General features: G+C 36.4%; 1 protein-coding gene across 4 annotated transcripts in view; it reads left to right on the forward strand.

Moving 5' to 3' along the window:
* ANO5 (anoctamin 5) overlaps nucleotides 1–14616 on the forward strand; it is a 95828-nt gene that overhangs the window by 14761 nt on the left and 66451 nt on the right. For 3 of the 4 annotated variants that reach the window (XM_088832436.1, XM_088832435.1, XM_055416044.2), the window contains exons 4-5: nucleotides 10756–10797; nucleotides 13645–13758. In XM_088832436.1, the coding sequence (XP_088688562.1) occupies nucleotides 10756–10797; nucleotides 13645–13758 (156 nt within the window). The remainder of the gene's footprint in view (nucleotides 1–10755; nucleotides 10798–13644; nucleotides 13759–14616) is intronic. The other variant, XM_055416045.2, reaches the window with a different exon arrangement.

Genomic DNA, 14616 nt, shown 5'->3' on the forward strand with positions numbered 1-14616 from the left:
TTGCATTAGGTGGCCAAAGTATTGGAGTTTCAGCTTTAGCATCAGTCCTTCCAATGAACACCGAGGACTGATCTCCTTTAGAATGGACTGGTTGGACCTCCTTGCAGTCCAAGGGACTCTCAAGAGTCTTCTCCAACACCACAGTTCAAAAGCATCAATTCTTCGGCACTCAGTTTTCTTCACAGTCCAAATCTTACATCCATACATGACTACTGGAAAAATCATAGCCTTGACTAGACGGACCTTGGTTGGCAAAGTAATGTCTCTGCTTTTTAATATGCTATCTAGGTTGGTCATAACTTTCCTTCCAAGGAGTAAGCATCTTTTAATTTCATGGCTGCAGTCAGCATCCGCAGTGATTTTGGAGCCCCCAAAAATAAAGTCTGACACTGATTCCACTGTTTCCCCATCTATTTCCCATGAAGTGATGGGACCAGATGCCATGATCTTCATTTTCTGAATGTTGAGCTTCAAGCCAACTTTTTCACTCTCCTCTTTCACTTTCATTAAGAGACTTTTTAGTTCCTTTTCACTCTCTGCCATAAGGGTGGTGTCATCTGCATATCTGAGGTTATTGATATTTCTCCCGGCAATCTTGATTCCAGCTGGTGCTTCTTCCAGCCCAGCGTGCCTCATGATGTACTCTGCATAGAAGTGAAATAAGCAGGGTGACAATATACAACCTTGACATTTTCCTTTTCCTATTTGGAACCAGTCTGTTGTTCCATGTCCAGTTCTAACTGTTGCTTCCTGACCTGCATACAGGTTTCTCAAGAGGCAGGTCAGGTGGTCTGGTATTCCCATCTCTTTCAGAATGTTCCACGGTTTATTGTGATCCACACAGTCAAAGGCTTTGGCATAGTCAATGAAGCAGAAATAGATGTTTTTCTGGAACTCTCTTGCTTTTTCCATGATCCAGCGGATGTTGGCAATTTGATCTCTGGTTCTTCTGCCTTTTCTAAAATGAGCTTGAACATCTGAAAGTTCACGGTTCACGTATTCCTGAAGCCTGGCTTAGAGAATTTTGAGCATGACTTTACTAACGTGTGAGATGAGTGCAATTGTGCGGTAGTTTGAGCATTCTTTGGCAATGCCTTTCTTTGGGATTGGGATGAAGACTGACCTTTTCCAGTCCTGTGGCCACTGCTGAGTTTTCCAACTTTGCTGGCATATTGAGTGCAGCACTTCACAGCATCATCTTTCAGGATTTGAAATAGCTCAACTGGAATTCCATCACCTCTACTAGCTTTGTTCGTAGTGATGCTCTCTAAGGCCCACTTGACTTCACATTCCAAGATGTCTGGCTCTAGGTGAGTGACCACACCATTGTGATTATCTTGGTCATGAAGATCTTTTTTGTACAGATTCTTCTGTGTATTCTTGCCACCTCTTCTTAATATCTCCTGCTTCTGTTAGGTCCACACCATTTCTGTCCTTTATCGAGCCCATCTTTGCATGAAATATTCCCGTGGTATCTCTAATTTTCTTGAAGAGATCTCTTGTCTTTCCTATTCTGTTGTTTTCCTCTATTTCTTTGCACTGATCGCTGAGGAAGGCTTTCTTATCTCTCCTAGCTATTCTTTGGAACTCTGCATTCAGATGCTTATATCTTTCCTTTTCTCCTTTGCTTTTCGCTTCTCTCCTTTTCACAGCTATTTGTAAGGCCTCCTCAGACAGCCATTTTGCTTTTTTGCATTTCTTTTCCATGGGGATGGTCTTGGTCCCTGCCTCCTGTACAATGTCACGAACCTCCGTCCAGAGTTCATCAGGCACTCTATCTATCAGATCTAGTCCCTTAAATCTATGTCTCACTTCCACTGTATAATCATAAGGGATTTGATTTAGGTCATATCTGAATGGTCTAGGGGTTTTCCCTACTTTCTTCAATTTAAGTCTGAATTTGGCTATAAGGAGTTCATGATCTGAGCCACAGTCAGCTCCTGGTCTTGTTTTTTCTAACTGTATACAGCTTCTCCATCTTTGGCTGCAAAGAATATAATCAATCTGATTTCAGTGTTGACCATCTGGTGATGTCCATGTGTAGAGTCTTCTCTTGTGTTGTTGGAAGAGGGTGTTTGCTATGACCAGTGCATTCTCTTGACAAAACTCTATTAGCCTTTGCCCTGCTCCATTCCGTGCTTCAAGGCCAAATTTGCCTGTTACTCCAGGTGTTTCTTGACTTCCTACTTCTGCATTCCAGTCCCCTATAATGAAAAGGACATCTTTTTGGGGTGTTAGTTCTAAAATTCATGTAGGTCTTCATAGAACTGTTCAACTTTGGCTTCTTCAGCGTTACTGGTTGGGGCATAGGCTTGGATTACTGTAATATTGAATGGTTTGCCTTGGAAACGAACAGAGATCATTCTGTCATTTTTGAGATTGCATCCAAGTACTGCATTTCGGACTCTTTTGTTGACCGTGATGGCCACTCCATTTCTTCTAAGGGATTCCTGCCCACAGTAGTAAATATAATGATCATCTGAGTTACATTCACCCATTCCAGTCCATTTTAGTTCACTGATTCCTAGAATGTCTACGTTCACTCTTACCATCTCCTGTTTGACCACTTCCAATTTGCCTTGATTCATGGACCTAACATTCCAGGTTCCTATGCAATATTGCTCTTTACAGCATCGGACCTTGCTTCTATCACAAGTCATATCCACAACTGGGTATTGGTTTTGCTTTGGCTCCATCCCTTCATTCCTTCTAGAGTTATTTCTCCACTGATCTCTAGTAGCATACTGGTCACCTACCGACCTGGGGAATTCCTCATTCAGTATCCTATCATTTTGCCTTTTCATACTGTTCATGGGGTTCTCAAGGCAAGTATACTGAAGTAATTTGCCATTCCTTTCTCCAGTGGACCACATTCTGTCAGACCATATTCTGTCAGACTGTTATTTAGTTCACAGTTATTTTTCAAGTTCTTATACATGATATTTGATAATTTTTTTGCAAACAATCCATTGCTTGTGGGGAAAAAGGTGTCATCAGGCACATTAGTTAGAATGCTCTTAAAGCATAGCACTTTGCTTGCATTTTACTTTCTCAGTTTTAGAGATGAGAAAATGAAGGGTGTAAGACGTTTAATGATTTGTCCAAAATTAAACATGTATCCTGGATGAGATTAGCTCTCAGGTTTCCGAGGTCTAATTTAGTATGCTTTGTCCATATGTCTCTTGTCTTACCTGTAGGTACACACCTGAGAATAATCATGAAGAAGTACAATTTATTTAGCAAATTTGAATGTCAATTAAGAGGTAAATAAAGGGGTCGTAAAGAGTCGGACAGGACTGAGTGACTGAACTGAACTGAACTGAAAGGCATTCAAAATTTTTTATTCGTTGCTTAGTAACTAAAAGATACCATTTGGGAAGATGGGGAAACAGTTATTTTCTTACTGACAATTTTGATACATATGTTTTCCTTTTTACTAGCATACTGATCTTTATGTTCCAGAATGAAGGTTGTGGGTTGATCAAAATAAAATACTGGAAATTTTATTTTTAAATTTTTAGTTTATGTTTATTTTTTGACCATGTTAAACACTTACCGATTCCCAAGTTGAACACTATAGATCAAATAAGGTTAAGTGGAGCCTGAAGCTTATGCTATTTTGGTGTCACTTTTTAAGAAGAATAATAGGACAATAATTTACTTTAAAATCTTTACAAAAATGTTTGACCGTGAGAACGAACACATTGCTAGAATTCTTCCTAAATGCTTGAAGGGACTGATGTAAGAGGCACTGAAACTTTGACTTCATTATCTAAAGGTAAATCCGTCTCTGTTTGAAACTATGAATCAGCATTTCAAAGAAAAATGTCTTCTTTCTTTTTTCCTCTTAAGTCTTCTGTAGTAAGCATTTTTATTTAGTTTGTCCTTCCAGTGCATCCTTTACTTTTCTGTTTGTCCATGTCTAAATACATATGTGTATTTACATTTCTCCTGCTTCTTACACTAAAGACAGCATACTCTATATATTGATCTATACCTTGGTTTTCACTTAAAAATATCCTAGAGTTCCCTCTGTATTGTGTATTGATTTAACTGTCATTTGCTAGTAGGTGACATAGCATTCAATTGTGTGGGTTTAGGATAATGTATTCATCCAGTCTTTTACTGATGGACCTTTGGGTTGTTTGTAATCTTGGAAATCTTTTCTCTTTTTTTAGTCTTTGACCCTTGGGAATCAGGCTTATAATATTTTGGCCAAGTGTATCTTTCTAAGTAGTATTTAACCATCAAAAATAAAGGCATATGTAATTTTACCATGTGTATTGCCAAATTTCCCTCTGTTTTGCATTTCCAGGAAATATACAAGTGTTCTCTTTCTCCAGAGCCTTACTAACAGTGTTTACTGAGTTTAGATGTTTGCCTGTCTGGAGAGGTATAGATACTGGAGCTTTTTCATTTACTACTCTATCCTAGGATAATTTAAACTTTCATACCTCTCACTATAAGTGAGACATTTATCTTTTTTCTACATTGATGGTTATTTTCATTTGTTTTGCTGGATCATTCTGTTTATATATCTTGTCTATTTTCCTGTCAAGCTGTTAGATTTTCTTTTTTTTTTCCCTTGATTATTTTGGGGGAACTGTTTACATATTTATTATCACCCCCTTGCTCATGAAGGAATTTGAGAGGGGACGGTTGTTAGGACCCAGGAGACAGTCAGTGAACTTCAGTGGAGGGAGGGTTAGAACTATCCTGAATCCATTCTCAGAAAGGAAGAAATTTACACTCTACTCCCTCCTTCCAGTCATCTGTAGAAAGCCAGAGATGAGAGGAACTCTTTGATATCTGTAACCAGTCACCCTCCCAAGGAAAAAAAAGCAGGGTAGCGATGGATAGAAAAGGGATCTGCTGAGACAAGCCGAAGATATCAGCTGGATATCATTGGATGTATTTCCCCTTTGGGAAAAAAAAAAGTAATCCAGCCATTATTATGCTAGAACTTCCCGACTAATGAGTCTATAACTTCGGAAGAATTCACACAATTTATCCTCTTACTTTTGGGTTAAAGTAGAAGATCTGCTGGAAGAGGGCATGGCAACCCACCCCAGTATTCTTACCTGGAGAATCCCCATGGACAGAGGAGCCTGGTGGGTTACAGTCCATGGGGTCACAAAGAGTCAGACATGACTGAGCCTCTAAGCACAGCACAGCCAACAGTAGATTTGATTGAGTACCTAAGTGTTGTTGAAAGTGTTAGTCGCTCAGTTGTGTCCAACTCAGCAACCCCATGACCTGAAGCCTCTGCTCATAGAATTCTCCTGGCAAGAATACTGGAATGGGCATTCCCTTCTCCAGGGGATCTTTCCGACCCAGGGATTGAACCCAGGTCTCCTGTATCGCAGGCAGATTCTTTACTGTCTAAGCCACCAGGGAAGCCCTCTGAGCCACCAGGAAGTCATCGGTACCTAAATGGCTTGCTGAATAGCTAGGTTAGAAGGATGCTAAAACCATTAAATGAGATACAGAAAAATGAAGATTATACCTAAAAGAACCTGTATTAGAGTGAGTGCTGTTTGTATTTAAGGGGAATAATTTGAAAAGCTATTAGGGTTTAAAGGAGGAGGAATGGATATTAGAAAGCTCACTAGAGGTATGCCTTAATAACAACCGACATGCTGTTAATGGTTTTAAGGGGGTGTAGATTTTACTCAACTCAGGGACAATTGTTCAAATATTTTATGACGTGTATGGCATAGGTGCAAACCATCCAGAATGTACATTTGAATAGATGAACCAGAAGCAATTAGCTTGAATATAGTTTGCTGCTGCTGCTGCTAAGTTGCTTCAGTCGTGTCCAACTCTGTGCGACCCCATAGACGGCAGCCCACCAGGCTCCCCCGTCCCCAGGATTCTCCAGGCAAGAACACTGGAGTGGATTACCATTTGTATTTATAATTGGTCCATGTATCTACTTAGATAGGATTGCTCTAGGACTCAAGACATTTAATTCCATCTCCTGGGGATCTTATTCAGTTTCATGGTTTTAATTACCATTGATATGTTGCCACACTCAATTTGAAGTTTCTAGTATAGACATCTCGCCTGACATTCAGGCTTAAATATCCAAGTCTTTCCCCACCATATGCATTTGAATGTCTAAAGACATTCCAATATTTATGTGTCTAAAATGTAATTTTTTCCCCATACAAGAAGCTGCTCAATTGAAATCTTTCATATCTCAACTACGCACAATCTATTCTTCTAGCTGTTCAAGTTAAAATTATCATCGCTATTGTTTATACATTACATACAATAAAATGCATTATAGGTGTACAGTTTGACAAATTTGAACAAATCACAGCAGTCCAGATATAAATTTCTATTACCTCAGGAAAAAAGCTTCATTTTTTCTGTTTTACCCCTGCCCTAGGCAAGCTCTTATTTTTTAAAAAAGATTTTTTTCTAAAGTGATATGTGAGCAGAATCATACTATCTATACTATATTTTATGTCTGGATCCTAGACTTTTTGTTCAGCACAATGTTGCTGAAGCTCATCCAGAATTCCACGTGATACTGATAAATTGAATCTCATTGAATATCTCCATAAGTTTTTTGTTTCTTTTGTTTTATTGCTAAGTAGTATTCCATTGTATGGATATACCAGAATTTGTTTATCCATTCACCTGTTTGATGGATATTTAAATTGTTTTCAGCTTTATAAACCTTTTAGGAGTATTCATGTAAGAGATGTTTGTATAGACATATATTTTCATTTCTTTGTGTTAATTTCCTAGGAGAAATTTTCTGGGTCATATGGAAATAGTATGTGTAACTTTATATGAAATTGCAAAAATATTTTTAAAAGGAGTTGTGTATTTTTCATTCCCACAGGTAATGCATGAGAGTTCTAGTTGTACTCCCTGCTCCCCAGCACTTGATATTGTCAGCTTTTTAATTTTGGTGGTTGAGTGAAAAGTTTGAAGGCAAGACCTTTGTCAGTTTTGTGTATTCCAGACATCTCCCAATCTGTGACTTTCCTTTTTTTTTTTTTTTTAACTTAACACTGTTTTTTAAAAAAACAAATTTTCAAAGTTTCAAAGTTCAGATTCTTATTCTTTTTTTTTTTAATGAACCATGCGCTTTGTGCTCTAAGAAATACTTGTCTGTACCAAAGTAGAGGACATTTTCTCAGAGTTTCTAGTTTTATACTTTTAACTCTTACCTTTGGTCTGGGATTCATTTTGAGTTAACTTTTCTAGATGATTTGTGGTGAGAACTAAACTTACTTGCTTTTTACTATTCATATGTAGCACGTGTTGTCATTTCCTCATAGAACCACCTTTGTGGAAACTGACCATGTAGGTATGAGTTTATTTCTAAACTCTGCTTTGCCCCATCATATGTCTGTTCTTCTGACAATATTACACTGTCCTGATTACTCTCAGTTCAGTTCAGTTCAGTCGCTCAGTTGTGTCCGACTCTTTGCAACACCGTGAACCACAGCATGCCAGGACCCCTGTCCGTTACCAACTCCCGGAGTTTACCCAAACTCATGTCCATTGAGTTGGTGATGCCATCCAACCATCTCATCCTCTGTCGTCCCCTTCTCCTCCCGCCCTCAATCTTTCCCAGCATCAGGGTCTTTTCAAATAAGTAAGCTCTTTGCATCAGGTGGCCAAAGTATTGGAGCTTCAGTCTCAAAGTTAGTCCTTCCAATGAACACCCAGGACTGATCTCCTTTAGGATGGACTGGTTGGATCTCCTTGCAGTCCAAGGGACTCTCAAGAGTCTTCTCCAACACCATAGTTCAAAAGCATCAATTCTTTGGTGCTCAGTTTTCTTTATAGTCCAGCTCTCACATCCATACATGACTACTGGAAAAACCATAGCCTTGACTAGAAGAACCTTTGTTGACAAAGTATTGTCTCTGCTTTCACTTTATAGTAAAAGTATGAAAATCAGATTATTTCCAATTTATTCTTCTTTATCAAAATTGTTTGGCTACTCTAGAATCTACATTTTTCATATAAATTTTACAATCAGCTTGACAAGTCTAAAAAAATTATTATTGGTGTTCTGATTGGTATTGCTTAGAATCTATAGTTTAATTTCAGGAGAATTTGCATCTTAATGATATTGATCTTTTTCAATACATGAACATAAAATATATCTCTGTTTTGGTATGTTTTAATATAATCAGCAATATTTTCATTTTTAATGTGCAAGTATTGTACATATATATTAAATCTGCCCATAGATGCTTCATATTTTTGATCCTCATGTAAATATATATTTTTTAATTTCCAATTGGACATTGCTCTCTCTCTCTCTCTCTCATTTCTATCTTGGATTTTAAAAATATACAGATTTAAAACACCTGGCATAATAATTCAAAAGTTCAGACTTAAGATGTTCAAGTTATGTGTAATGGAAGAAAGATGTTATTGCCAACTTTTGTATAGCACCAGTAATAAAAGTTTTCAACTCTGTTTATAGAGAAGAGGCTCTAACATATCTTTTCACAAATAAATTCGATTAAACTTAATGAATTGAAAAGACACAGACAAGTTATGCTTATGGCAAGTTTATAATAATATGAAAACGAATTTTAATATCATGGTAATATTTAAAAAACTCTAATGCTGGAAGGGATTGGAGGCAGGAGGAGAAGGGGACAACAGACAATGAGATGACTGGATGGCATCACTGACTCGATGGACATGAGTTTGAGTGAACTCCGGGAGTTGGTGATGGACAGGGAGGCCTGGCGTGTTGTGATTCATGGGGTCCCAGAGAGTCTGACATGACTGAGCGACTGAACTGAACTGAACTGAATATTATTAAAAAGGCAAGAAAAATGTGTGCATTAAATGTAACCACTTATTATATTAAAAAATTCAGTGCTTAGACAAAGCTAGAAGTAAATACACCAAATACACCAAAGCTAGAAGTAAATACACCAATACACCAAAGCTAGAAGTAAATATACCTTGTTACTAAAGTGACAAGGAAATAGGAATGATTTTAAAAATACATTTTTAGTAGGTTTAATGTTGCTGCTACACTATTTTATAATGAAAAGTGAACATATTCGGCACATGATGGAAATATATAATAAAGTTATTCTAAATTTTTAGTCTATGGAATGTTAATTGTATCATTTTGTAATCAAGTCCTTTGGTGATCTTCATTTAATATATTTAAAATTAATTTTTAAAAATATTAAGTCAGTACTTTTTCAGCACCAACTGTTGATACGAGCTCACTGATTTTTACATTGTGAAGATATCGTGTATTGGAAAGGCTGCCAAGTAACTTGACATTAGATGTATTTATTACAGAAGGCTTTTTGCCAGTCATTTAGGTAAATTTTTATACCTTGCATTCTCAACATTCTTAATGTGGTGGTACTAGTTAAACCATGACTCCAGGACCAACTTATTCTTTAGGCATGGGAAGCACAAAATACTTTTTGAAGCCCATGGAAATGTTTTAATATTAATATACTTTAGAATCAGAGTAAAAAAAGTATAATCATATATATTATTTTTTATTAAAAATTTAATAGAAAAAGGAACCCATGAAAGTCATAATATGGTCCTATATGGCTTCTTAAGAGTATGAATGTTTCATTTCCCTTAACAATTTTATGATGACTTCTGGTAAAATATCTGAGAAAAAGTAGTAACTTGTGGATCTCATGAAAGATCCCAAGAAAGTTAAAGTGCTAAGTTGAAATATTTCAGCCCAACACAAAATAATATGCTTTATACGGTGACCAACATCCATCATGTATCTGTCTTTTTTTTAAGTAAAGGCAGTATTAACTCATCTGTACATAGTAGGCTCTTCGGTTTACAGAGCTGAGACTTTCCCAGCTTAGTCACCAGTTGCCGGGTCTCTTTAGCATATTCCAGAAAAACAACAGTTATAAACAAAACTTTGCATGGCAAGAACTGAAATTCTTTATTGATAATTTAAATAGATAATTTATAATTTCATTATACTATGAAATATAGTACTTACCTTTTTGTGGCATAGGTTGTTTTCCTTTGAAATATCATTGATTATCCCAGATGTTTTTTAGTGAATTGCTTTGGTATTCTAAAAATAATGGTAACTGAAGATTGAAGACAAATCAGCATTTAAGTAATTAAGTGACTTTTCCCTCCCAGTATTCTGATAGTGAAATATTTTAATTGTAATGAAAGATTGTTAATCTTTTAGATCTGATTAAAGCTTGGAACCTCTTTCTAAAAAAAGTAATTACATGCACACTTATATGGTAATGGTCATTTCAGTATTTTTTTTCAGTAATGAAATATTTTACACTATTGGGTGAGTTTTTCATACCATACACAGTCCCAGAATAACTGTAATAATTTTGCTTTCTTTGCCTGATGTATATAGGTATACACAACAGAATTTCTACTACAACTATTTTACTTTGCATTTCCGTTCTCATGTTTTCCTTCATTATTTTTTCTGTTCTTTCTTTCTTAATCCAGGTCCCCAAATGTGTATTATTTAAAGTTACTGTAAAAGGATTTAGGGAACTTTACTTCAAAGTCCCCTTTTTTTCTTTCATTTATTCTTTATTGTCTTCTTTCTATTTTTGTTCTTCTTTTCTTCTTACTGTCTTCTCCCACCTTCCAAATCTTAAGTATTACACATACACACGCATATTCACATGAGCGATCATACTGGGGTTTGTTTGTTTGCATATCTGTTTTGGGGGAAATCTTTAATTCTGGGCAGGATTTGCTAACATTCTATTGATTGCTTCACAGTCTGCCAAGCGATACAATTTGTTCCTGACGCGGCGTCTTCTGGTAACCAGTATGAAATGATAACTGCCTGTGCTGTGGATGGCTGCATTGCTAGCCTGAGTCATTTTTGTTGCAATGAATGCTATTAATTTGAGGGACTTCGTTATTGGTTCCTATTTCCCAGGCAACTGAGATTTTAGAATGGTGATTCATAATCTTTTTTGGGTCTGATTTAAGCTTTGGAACCTCTTCCTTAAAAAAAATATAATCGCAAACACACAAATAAACGCACTTGCACTTACACACATTCAATTTACATACAGTTTCAGAAGTTTATGAATTCCCATGAAGAATCCAAGTTTATGAACCTCAGAATATCTACCTCATTCAATAGCCACACAGATGTTTGCCTTACTATAAATAGGCATTTCTAAGAACAAATACAAATACAATCAAATATAAATAAAAAGATACACACACTGCAAAAAAAAAATGATCTTAATGTCATGTCTTGTGCAAAACAAAAGAATGAGATGTTTTCATAGTTTTCAATTACATGTAACAAAATTGTCATGTTTTTCTGCCCCAGTTGACTTCAACCGGTTTCTATGAACAGTCCTAAGGACGTCTGCTGCTGCTTCTGCAAAGTCGCTTCAGTCGTGTCCTACTCTGTACGACCCCATAGACAGCAGCCCACCAGGCTCCCCTGTCCCTGGGATTCTCCAGGCAAGAACACTGGAGTGGGTTGCCATTGCCTTCTCCAATGCATGAAAGTGAAAAGTGAAAGTGAAGTCGCTCTGTTGTATCCGACTATTAGCGACCCCATGGACTGCAGCCTACCAGGCTCCTCCATCCATGGGATTCTCCTCATAGCTTTTACAGGGCTACCGGTGATTTCTCTGTATTTTAAAAATTTTTTACAGTTTATAATTAGGGAATGACATAATGATAGAGATTTGGGTTTTTCTAGGTAGCCTTTGGTTTTTGAGAGAAGGGAATTACATATGCTCATGGACAGAGGAGCCTGGCAGACTACAGTCCATGGGGTTGCAAAGAGTTGGACAGGACTGAGCAACTCAGAACAGCACATTTTGACTGAACATTCAGAAAATAATAGGATTAAATAGTCTAACTACTTTGTAGTTAGGTCCCTAATGGAAAAAAAGTCTGAGTGTGGTTTTTGTTGATTTCTATATGCACATCTTATATCACCAGAACTTCTCTTTGTGGACCTAAATTTAGCTGTTCAAACAAACTATGAATTCTTACCAGTATATGTCATTAAAAAAAAAACAACTCTACCAGACAAAATATGACCCAGACTTAGAGCAAAAAGATTATTATTTTTCCCTCTAATTTTTTGCTTTGATTGTATTTAATATAATTAGTATTATTTTCCCTTCCCCAGTTTGGTAATTTCATAAAATATGCTAATCCTGTGACAACTTACAAGAGCTCAAATAATTTTTCATTTTGTTCACTTTTTTTCGTGATTTATAATCAAGATTTATAACATGATAACAGTTTGAATTTTTCTTGGGTTTTTTTTTTTTTTTTAACTTTTATGAGACGAGAGATGACTATGTATCCTTTGGGGTGCAGAAAACTGACATAACATTTAAATGACTAAATCTTAACATGGAATCTCTGCACTCCTTGAGTATTTTTTGTTTCTTCATTCTTTTTTCACTTGTTTCCTCCTGTGCCTTGGGAGCTAGTTCTTTCTGAGACATACCAGTTATGCATTTGTATAACTAAAATACAGTTATTCTGTTCATAAACCACAGATCAAGCATGAGATTTTTTTCTTATTCTTTCTTGACTGATCTACATCCAGTCCTTTTTATGGGTGATTTGCCTGGGCTGACTTGAATGAAAAACAGCATAGAATACCATAAAAGAAACTCATACACTGAAATAAATACCAGTTATGAAAATTAAAAACCCAGTTCCCCATTCACAAGTTAGCTCAAGCAGTTGTAAAGTTGTCTATATTATAAATTTACATCACAGGGTTAGAGAGATCACTGATATGCACTGTATCATCTATTTACCTCATTCTAGGTATTATATGTGGACTGTTCCAAATATTAACTATCACATATAAACTCCCAAGCGGACCAAGTCAGTCAAACTTAAAATCTCTTCTTTTTGAAGCTCTCGGATGTTTTTGTAGTTTTGAAAGGGGAGGAATTAATGAACTATACATGTGAAGGGTAAATTTGCAAGTTTGACCATTTTACTGAGAGAATTGATAACACAGATTTAAACAATGGATTGATTTTGGCTCACTTAAATAATTGATGTTGAAAAGGAGATTTGTATGCGAGTTTACTTGAAGTCAGCTAGCAAGCTAACTTGCTTTCTGATTTTTAGCTGCATCTTGATTTTATTTTAACCCTTCAAAAAGTTAATTAAAAGTAGCAATTTTATGAAAACATAGCATGAGCATTAATTGTGTTTTTGTTCTTGCAGTGTTCTTGCACTAATTCATTAATTAATCTGTAATTAATTATACCCCTAAAGTAGTATGTGACCATGAATTATTTGTTGGACTAATTGGTATTTTGGTTAATGAAGTAACAAGTCTCTCTCTGAATATGCTTTTGGAATCAATGTATACATGTATTCATTTTGTATTTTAGTATAATTGTAGCATTTTTATTATATGTGCATGTAGTCAATATGCTTAGTTTCATCTTGAGTCTTCATTGTTTAATATGTAACTTCTTTATGAATGTGACTTTCTAAACTAAGCCTGATCTTCCACTGATGAAAGCTCTGTCTGCATCTGTCCTTTTCGGAAAATGAAATTAGGTGGTGAACAAATTTTAATTTAATTTCTTTCATGTTTTTGCCATCTGAAAATACTACTGTAATTTAAAGCTGTGCCATTCATGTCTCCTGCAGTTTAAAAAAGATGAACAAAGCAAAGATTCTATCTTCTTCAGAGATGGGATTAGGAAAATTGACTTTGTGCTTTCCTATGTTGATGACATAAAGAAAGAAGCAGAAGTGAAGGCGGTAAGTACTTATGAGAGAGAGATGGAACTAATACAAAGAAGCACATTCCTTAATTTGACAGGGATGTTTCCACTGAAATTATTTTTAAAAGTTAGAGGCCCCAGAGTATTTCTGGAATCAGAAACTGAGTGGAAAGACTACAAAATATGCAACCCCAAAATGCATATGTACTTTCAAGGTTTTTTTAACATTTTGGACAGTGGCTTCTTTTTGTAGCTCGCTTTCGTTCTTAAATGTGACCACCAGAATTTGAGGTTTATGTATGAATATAATATTCATCTTTTGTATTCAATTTCATTTCAGCTTTCATTAATCCATTCTATCTGAAATAGCCTTGACATTATGTTCTTTCTGAACTTACATTATCACTTTCTAAACTTACATTATTTGTGTTTTTTTTCACTTGTTTACTGTCTCCAACACCATAAAGTAAGTTCACAAAACCAAAGATTTAGTCTTGTTTGTTACTGTATACTCAAATGCCTAGAGGAGTAGTTGGAGAATAATGGATGCTTAATAAATATTGGTTGGTTGGTTTAGTCCCTAAGTTGTGTCCAACTGTTTTGTGACCCCATGGACTGTGTAGCCCTCCAGGCTCCTCTGTCCATGGGATTTTCCAGACAAGAATGCTGGAGTGGGTTGCCATTTCCTTCTCCAGGGGATCTTCCTGACCCAGGGATTGAACCTGGGTCACCTGCTTTGCAGGCAGATTCTTTGCTGATTGAGCCATTAAATATTTGAGGTGCCCTGCAGTCCATGGCGGAGAAGGCAACGGCAAGCCACTCCAGTACTCTTGCCTAGAAAATCCCATGGACGGAGGAGCCTGGTAGGCTGCAGTCCATGCGGTCGCTACGAGTC

The sequence above is a fragment of the Moschus berezovskii genome, chromosome 25 (genome assembly GCF_049115385.1).
Source record: "Moschus berezovskii isolate FMDL1 chromosome 25, NW_MosBer_1.0, whole genome shotgun sequence".
NCBI classification, from domain to species: domain Eukaryota; kingdom Metazoa; phylum Chordata; class Mammalia; order Artiodactyla; family Moschidae; genus Moschus; species Moschus berezovskii.